The 9,568-nt window shown below is 33.1% G+C and overlaps 1 protein-coding gene across 2 annotated transcripts; it reads left to right on the plus strand.

The window, feature by feature from the left end:
• The first annotated feature begins 549 nt into the window (after nt 1-549).
• LOC135966154 (NKG2-C type II integral membrane protein) lies at nt 550-6,749 on the plus strand. Of its 2 annotated transcripts, XR_012419969.1 has the most exons (7): nt 550-760; nt 1,135-1,233; nt 1,507-1,551; nt 2,032-2,065; nt 2,612-2,763; nt 4,360-4,460; nt 5,339-6,749. XR_012419969.1 is itself a non-coding variant. In XM_065523689.2 (6 exons), the coding sequence occupies exons 1-6, from the start codon at nt 574-576 to the stop codon at nt 5,448-5,450; spliced, it is 696 nt and encodes a 231-aa protein (XP_065379761.1). In that variant the 5' UTR covers nt 550-573; the 3' UTR covers nt 5,451-6,749. The 2 variants fall into 2 exon arrangements, 1 of the variants encoding a protein (XP_065379761.1); XM_065523689.2 differs by lacking the exon at nt 2,032-2,065.
• Nucleotides 6,750-9,568: the final 2,819 nt, after the last annotated feature.

The raw sequence follows: 9,568 nt of genomic DNA on the forward strand, positions 1-9,568 counted from the left end.
TAATGAATTTTCCAATTTCCTAATTTAGAAAAAAAATCATTTGACAATACCTCATGTCCTTTTAAAAAATGAATTTTTAGTATAAGAAGTTACTCTATATGCTAACAGAACTATTTTATCTTATGGCACAATATGCTTAACCATCAGGGAATCTTAAACCTATCATAAGAAATAGTGTATTTGTATTTCTAAATACAGTATTTTAATTGTTAACATATGCATTCTATTGGTGCTAAATATTTTTGAAGAATTTAAACTTAATTTAATACAAATTTTTTTCATGAACTTCCTATTTCTCACAGGTTTAATGTTTTTATTGTTTCCACTAGATATATTATGTCAAATACAGAATATGTCTAAAAAAATACCAATTGTATCATGTGATTTTTGCTTAAAGCTTTAGGGAATTAGTACCAGCATTTTACAATGGTTAACAGCAAAGTAAACATTACTGCTCAGTCCCAACATATGCAAATTGCCTATACCAGGGATCCTATCAAAATATACACCGTTTATAGCTTCTTAAGTACAGTTATCGTAGAGCACAGTCCCTGACATCACACAGCTGCAGAGATGAATAAACAAAGAGGAACCTTCTCAGAAGTGAGTCTGGCCCAGGATCCAAAGAGGCAGCAAAGGAAACCTAAAGGCAATAAAAGCTCCATTTCAGGAACCGAACAGGAAATATTCCAAGTAGAATTAAACCTTCAAAATCCTTCTGTGAATCATCAAGGGATTGATGAAATATATGACTGCCAAGGTAACACATTAAATAGATCTTCGATATTATTATTCTAGGACGTACAGTTGAGTGCAGAAGGGTGGGGAAAGATTAGCGAATATTTTGCACTTGTGAGAATCAGAGTTCATAATTGGGATCTAATATTCTAATATGACATCAGAAGACTAATTTTATTAGGGCATTGTTCAACCGTACTCGGCGATCCACTCATGGAACATTATGTTTCCTGAAAATGAACTGGTATATTCTGAGAGAAAGGTTACCAGAGTAGATGTAGATTTAGAGGCCAGAGGTTATCATCATGTTTCCCTGTGCATGTGGGTTCTCTAGTATGGAATCCTAATCAACTCTCTATCTCCCCTCTCTCAGTGCCTCTATTTCTCTCCCTGCAGGTTTACTGCCACCTCCAGAGAAGCTCACTGCTGAGGTCCTGGGAATAATTTGCATTGTCCTGATGGCCACTGTGTTAAAAACAATAGTTCTTATTCCTTGTAAGCACATTCTTGAAAGATTAGACGGGAACATTTTACTTTAATGCTTGGAAGTGCCTCAAAATATTTCATACTGTTGAAGAATAGAACTCTCATTGTAATGTTTATTTCAGAGATCTATTACTTCATTTATTTTTTACAGAAAAAGTTAATTTCATTAAAGATTGTCCCCATTTTAAATAACACACAAAGTTTCAAAGTAAGAAACTAAACTTGTTATGGTTTATCTAGATATTAGTTTTTACAAAAATCATTTTAATTTTTCTATTACAGTCCCGGAGCAGAGCAATTCTTCCCTGAATACAAGAACCCAGAAAGGTACATTTTTATTTTCAACGTTCAGATATTAGTATAATTTGGACCCAGAAGTAATATGGTTATTCTGAACTTTTCACAACATAAATAACAAAATCATTGTAGAGAATATGTGTTTATTTTTTTGTGTGTGTAACCTATCTGTATATATATACACACACATACACATACGATGTATTTTCTGAATTCATAATTGAAATGCATGCTATAGGAGAAAAGTATTTAGAAAAACGAATTAATTTTTGAAAGTGGTTACGTCAAATACTACAAGAGATGGTGAAGTTTTGTGCTAAAGTCTTTAAAAATATTTCTTTCGAAGATCTAGTCATTTATTTTTATAGAAAAAGTGAATTTTATTAAAGATTGTCCCCATTTTAAATAACACACAAAGTTTCAAAGTAAGAAAGTAAACTCATTATGGTTTATCTAGATACTAGTTTTTATAAAACTCATTTTAATTTTTCTATTACAATCCTGGAACAGAACAATTCTTTCCCGAATACAAGAACTCAGAAAGGTACACTTTTATTTTCAACGTTCTGATATTAGTACAATTTATATTTTGTGTCTGTTTTAAGGCATATAAAAGAATGATGGCATTTTTGCAGAAAATAAGCCATAAAATTCAGCCATAAATATTTATAAACAAAGATTATAAGGCAGCATTTCCTTTTCTCCGATAAGTAGAAATACTCACTTAAAATCATTCTACCCTCTTTCTCTCAATTAACAGAAGTTTCCTACTGCTATGAGATGATATGAAATGAATAATTTTACTATCCTAAAAAAGCAGTTGTGTATCAGTGACGTTCAAGACATGTGTAGAGTGTATTTTTTTTGGTGGTTTGCTTTATATGGGAACACGATTAGGGATGACAGGCTAACCCTTGTCTGTGCATGTGTGTATGACTGACTCGGTTATTTAAAAATATATATTTATAAGCCTGTAAGGATGCATAAATATGTTAAGCACATATAGGTTTATACTGTTGCAAATATGTAAATGAATTTTCATTTGTAAACGTTCATATTGTTCTGCATAGTAATTCATATCTTTATTTAGTACGTCATTGTGGCCATTGTCCTGAGGAGTGGATTACATATTCCAACAGTTGTTATTACATTGGCAAGGAAAAAAGAACTTGGGCAGAGAGTTTGCTGGCCTGTGCTTCAAAGAACTCTAGTCTGCTTTCTATAGATAATGAAGAAGAAATGGTAAGATATAAATGTTTCAAAGATTTTATGAAAAGCTTCTTTCAGTGAATAATACATTTGTAGGAAACATCCATGTGTGTGTACATATAATTATCTTATATATTTTCAAGTTTATGTAATATTCAATTGATTGACTTAATGTTTCTAAAGTTATATACTGCTAATGTACTTTTATTTTCAGTTTTTGTTTTCAAGGAAAACCATGCTTCTATAAATACTTTGAATACACAATAAATGTTGCATCTAATTTTATCAGGAATGATATGATCTGATCATGCAGATTGATTGCAAAGTGCATGAACTCATGTGATATAAGACAGATCATGAAATAAAAGTTTCCAGCTCTAGCAGTTCCACCCCTGTGTGTACACTTATCACTTACCCTGACTCCTCTCCAAAACACTGTCTTGACTTTTAATATTATAAATAACATTTGCCTGTTCTTGAATTTATATAAAGGGAATCATACAGTGTGAATTTCATGTCTGTGTTTTTCACTCCTATCTGATATTTGTGCAATTCTTCCATATTATTGCAGTTATCAGTAGTATGTTACTGTTCACTGCTGTACTATGTACAAAGAATAGTAGGAATCCATTGAGTCCTTGTCTCTGGATGGGGAAGTGGGTCTCCTGCCCTCAGGGACAAAGAGGACCCTGGGTGGTGCACTGGTAGTCATGGGGTCGCTTTGCTGATCCCCCTCACCCACATCCACCCTGGTGTCTCTTGGAATGAGAAGGAAGCACTTCCTCTGGCTGTACTGATAGCAGGTCTCCTGGTAGCTCATCCTCGCCAGTGGTACCAGCCTCGCCTGGTGGTATGGATGGGACTCCCCTTAAATACAGAGCAGGAGTGAGCTTTGCTGGGCCTCCTCCTGTTGCCAGGTTGGGTGCGGGGAAACAGCAGGCCTAGGTCACCTTCTTCTGTCGGGTGGGAAACTTAACATGCTCGCTCAGATACTTTGTTGAATCCTGATGCTAGGGTCCCAGACAATGTCATTTTCCTCTTTCCATTTTTCAGAGTTCTCCATTGCTTTTGTCTTTCATTAATCCTAGAGTTTAATAGTTATTTTTAGTAGGAAGTAGCAGAGAGAGATGAGTCTACACCACGTGGTCAGGATCACTGTTATTCCACCAAAACCAAATCAGATAAAAAAGTGAGGGCTTATCTAGTTAAAGAATGGTGTGGTGCCCAGAAAACACAATCTGTAGCTTCTATGTCATTTATTTCTGAATGACAACCTCTCATTTCTCTTCTAAATCTCCAACTCTGGGACATATAGTGCAAATATAGATTGATTTTGTCACAGTATCTGGAGGAATGAATGCACAGTATCAGGAAACTTATTTAAATCCTTCCTGTGTTTTTTCAGTCAATTGGGGTAACTATTATAATGCAAGAATTAAGATGTCTTTATTAACATGAGAATAAGAATGAAAGTACTAAGTATAAACATTGAAGAGTTCATTTATATCAAAATCATAAACATTTATGAAAGTTTTTGGTACTGCAAATAGTGATTTTCAACTTTAATATATTGTCTTTATAATGTTTTCATAATTATTATTTAAGTGAAAATTCTTTCTTTTCTTTTAGAAATTTCTGACTGCCATTTTACCTTCCTCATGGATTGGTGTGTTTCGTGACAGCAGTCAGCATCCATGGGTGACAATAAACGGTCTGACTTTCAAACATGAGTAAGTTGTTTTGTACGGTGCTATATAAAAAATATATAAAGGATAAATTCAGAAGACTAATATGAATAAATTTATGTGGAATCATATACATGAAGAAAGATGTGGAAAGTTAGTGAAATGTTGACATAATTATTTTACAATAGACCATAGTAGTCCCTATATGTCAATTGCTCGTCGGTCAGCTAGTAACCCTCTTGGTTATGAGATGGACCAGGGGCGTCCTATCTTTGGCTTCTGTGGGCCACATGGGAAGAAGAATAGTATTGGGCTGCACATAAAATACACTAACACTAATGATAGCTGAGGAGCTAAAAAAAAAAAAAAAAAGTCACAGAATGTTTTAAGAAAGTTTATGTATTTAAGTTGGGCCACATTCAAAGCTGTCCTGGGTCACATGCAGCCCGTGGGCAGCCAGTTGGACAAGCTTGAGATGGACTATCAGGGAATTGCAGAGCTTGTTTTTATTAAAAAGCCACTCTTACTATTTTCCTTAAGAATATCCTCAAAGCACAATAGTAGTGCTGTTGGCATATTGCTATAATTTTTTTATTAGTAGTTATTGTTGTCAATCTCTTATTGTGCCTAATTTAGAAATTAAACTTTATGGTAGTTATGAACGTGTAAAGAAAACATAATCTCTCTATAGGTTCTGTACTACCTGCTGTTTCAGGCATCCACTGGGGTCTGAAAACATATCCCCCGTGGATGAAGGGGAACCAGGCTATTGAGTGTTCAGAATAATGACTCTTACTAATATTATGAGAAATTTAATTACCATTTTCCATAAAATTCTTTTCTTACACAACATAGAAAATGCTTTTGTCTCATGAATCATTTGCTTAAAATGTAACAGAATATGGATTTTTCTCCCATTACAGGATAAAAGAGTCAGATCATGCTGAACACAACTGTGCAATGCTACATGCACGTGGACTCAAATCAAACCAGTGTGAATCTACAGTAATATATCATTGTAAGCATAAGCTTTAGAAGTAAAGCATTTGCGTTTGCAGTGCATCAGATAAATTTTATATTTCTCAAAATAGGAATAATATTATGATTGCATAAATTTTGAAATGAATTACATTATTTGCTCTAATAAGAAAATTCTAAGTCAATTATTGAAGTAGGATACACACAATTACTAAAGTACAGATATCCCAGCATTTGTGTCGGGCTCATTTTGCACAACATGATATTTGTGGTATTCAGCCTTTCTAAAAGTTGCATGTTATATGAGTCAGTTTCTATGAAGTATCAAGAACAGTCAAACCCATGGAGACACAAAGTAGAATAGTGGTTGCCAATGCCTAAGGGAGGTGGAAATAGGAGGTGACCACTAATTGATAGAACGTTCTTTGTGTCGTGATGAAAACTTTCTAAATTCCAATAGTGGTGATGGTTGTAACTCTGTGAATATACTAAACATCATTGATTTTTAATCATTTTAAGTGGATGAAATTTATGCTTTGTACATGATACTTCAATAAAGCTATCAGGAAAAAAAAGAGCCTCTCATGGGATTGTTTGTGACTGCATTTATTCTCTAATTTTCAAAGATGAGCTTCTTTATCATATTGACTTTTCTAATCAATATAAAGTGTTTCCTTCCTTCAATGTACGGTGTTATCTTTAATTTCTCTCTATCGTATTTTGTATTTTGTGCGATTGAAGTCATACAGAAATGTAGGTATTTTATATTCATGCTTTTGTAAATGGCATCCTGATTCTAAAATTCCCTTTAGTAATTTTTGTTGTTACAAATAGAAATACAACTGATATCTGCATTTTTATTTTATATTTACTTATTACACTGATTTTATATATTTAAATCTATTATGTCAACTATTGATTTTTTTCTGGGTGTTCTATATAAAGAACATTTTATCTGCAAATCATCACACTTTTATTTTTTTAAATCCATGTGCTATAACTTAGTTTTATTTTCATTTATTTTCACTGGCTAGGGTTTTATACCCATAGTTGAATAGAAAGTGCAATCAAAGTTCTGTGTGTATCATATGTATCGTTTTCTGGTTTTGGCAAAAAATACCTCAACATGTTATTCATATTTACAAATCTTGATAGTTTTCTTCATCCTATCTCATTGCAAAGCAGTTTTATAATATTCTCATTTTCTAATAGATTTTATCAATTGTACCATTTTACTAATTTGTATCAGTTGGAATGATATATGTTTTGTTTATATAACATTTTATAAACTACTTTTATTTTTTCAAATGTTAAACCAGCCTTTGTTTCTGAAATAAATCTATGATGATCATTGCATATTTGCCTCATAAAATATCAGTGCTGGCTGGGTGCGGTGGATCACGTCTGGAATCCTTCACTTTGGGAGGCTGAGGTGGGCCGATCACGAGGTCAAACGATCGAGACCATCCTGGCCAACATGCTGAAACCCCATCTGTACTAAAAATACAAAAATTAGCTGGGCGTGGTGGTGCACACCTATAGCACCTATAGGCTGAGGCAGGAGAATCACTTTAAACTGGGGGTCCGAGGTTGCAGTGAGCCGAGAGCACACAACTGCACTCCAACCTGGCCACAGAGGGAGTCTCTGTCTCAAAAAAAAAAAAAAAAAAAAAAAGTGGATATCTATTTTATGTAGGGTAAGATTTATTTCTTCATCCATGTTCACAAGGATATTTGACCATGTTTTTGTTCATAGCTATAAACTTGAAAAGTTTTGGTATCAAGGCTATCTCGGGAAGAATTTCCATTTTTCTGTAACCTGGAAGCATTTGGTGAGAGTACTGCTTTATTTTTAAATGTTATAATTCACTAGTAATGTCATCTGAGTTTGCAGACTGTTTTTGTAGGAAAGTTTATGTCTAAACTGAATTTCTTAGATACATGTGGGATATACTCAGAATTCTATTTGAGGTGCTGCATTTGGCAAAGAGTATTTATGAATTTTCTATTTCATATAGACATTAAAATGTAAGGAAAATATAGTTTTATTGCCTCTAAATAACTTTAAATAACATTATGGCATTTCCACGTTTAATCTAGAAATAGGCCAGTTGTGGTGGCTCAAGCCTATAGTCCCAGCACTTTGGGAGGCATCACTGTGCCCGGCCCATATCAATTTTTTAAAATGTTAAATTTGTTATTTTTGTGGATATATTAGTAGGTGTATATTTCTGGTAGTCTTTCATCAAATTTTAAAAGCATTTTCATTGAAAATACCTTTGGCCTTGCTGTTCTCTCTACTGTAATATTCTTTATCGTGACTTTTTACTGTTTATTCATTTTTTTCTTATACATCACTTGTATTTAATTTTAGCTTTTCTATTTTTATTTTAGTGCATTCCAGTTAATTTAATTTTTAGGTCATCTTTTGTAATATATATACATTGAGGACAATCAGTTTTTACAAGAAAGAGTTCTCTTCTCTTCTATTTTCCTTATAATTCATATAAAAATTGTGACCATTCATTTTGAGAATTTCTTTCACCCATATGTTATCTAGACACGTATTACTGAATTTAAAACCATGTAAGGTTGGCAGATATTTTTTACTGACTTCTATCGTAGGTAAACTGTAGTTAGAACATTTTCTGTGAAGCTGGAAATATTCTTCATCTTTGTATAACAAGATGTGGCTAGTGTGCTGAGAAACTGGTTTTACATGATATTTATTTTGTATTAATTAACGTTGAACTAGAATATTTATTTTTTAACTGTCCACTGGCCAAGCTTAGCTAGTGGTACTACGTTGAAATCGTAGTCCTATATTTTTTACTTATATGCTTAGAGTTATGAGATTATAGTGTATTTGGGAAAAATACGTGAAATTAAATATGTGAGTATGCTACATATGTGTGAGTGTGTGCCTATGAGTGATAACTACTTGTCTAGTTCTAATCTTTCTATAGGCTCCCTGGTCTGTTTATGTGTTAAGCACTGAGAGAAAAGTGTTTAAAAATCCCATTTATGATTGTTTACTTATTCACTTTCTTCAATCATATGTTGAACTTGTATCATTAGGTACATGCAATGATAAAAATGTATATTACTAGTGGTTTAGAAAGTTAATCTAACATTATGAAGCATGCTTCTTCAATTCCAGTAAAGGGCTTGCCTTATATTAAGACAGCACATTAACTGTAATAGTGTTCTACCAGTTTGTGAGATATGGTATATGTTTGTAAATATTTTATCTTCATCTTTTCTTTTTTAAATATTTCAGTTTTAATTTCAGTGAGTACATAGTAGGTGTATATGTTTCTTGGGCACATGAGCTGCTTTGAGACAGACATGCAATGCATAATAATGACATCATGTAAAAATGGTGTTTCCATCTCCCTAAGGATTTATCCTTTATGTTACAATCTAATTATACTCTTTAGTTATTTAAAATGTACAATTAAATTATTATTGACTGTAGTGACCCTGTTGTGCTATCAAACACTAGGTCTTATTCATCTTTTCTAAATATTTTTATAGCCATTAATTAAGCGTTTTCACCTCCCTACTACTACCCTTCTGTTATCCTTCTCAATCTTTGGTAACCATCCTTCTAGTCTCTCTCTCCATGAGTTCAATTGTTGTGATGTTTAAATCCCACAAGTAAGTGAGAGCCTGTGATGATTGTCTTTCTGTGACTGGCTTATTTTACTGAACATAATGACCCCTGGTTCCATTCATGTTGTAGCAGATGACAGGGTCTCATTCTTTTTATGACTGAATATTACTCCATTGTTTATATATACCACATTTTCTTTGTCCATTCCTCTGTTAATGGGCACTCATGTAGCTTCCAGATCTTTGCTATTGCGAACAGTGCTGCAGCAAACATGGGAGTACAGCTATCCCTCAGATATACTGATTTTCTTTCTTTTGGGTATATACCTGGGAGTGGGATTGCCGGATCACATGGTAGCTCTACTTTTATATTCATTTTTCTTTATGCTTACATGAAAGGAATGTCTCATAAAGACAATAGCTATTACTGAATATATACATGCTTTGCTTTTATATTCAAATACTTTATACTTAATATAATGATGAATATCTAAAATATTATCCTTATGTATTTTATTTGTATGGAAATATATAAGCACAGGTATTAATTATAACTTAAT

Source organism: Macaca fascicularis, chromosome 11, assembly GCF_037993035.2.
Source record: "Macaca fascicularis isolate 582-1 chromosome 11, T2T-MFA8v1.1".
In the NCBI taxonomy this organism is placed as follows: Eukaryota; Metazoa; Chordata; class Mammalia; order Primates; family Cercopithecidae; genus Macaca; species Macaca fascicularis.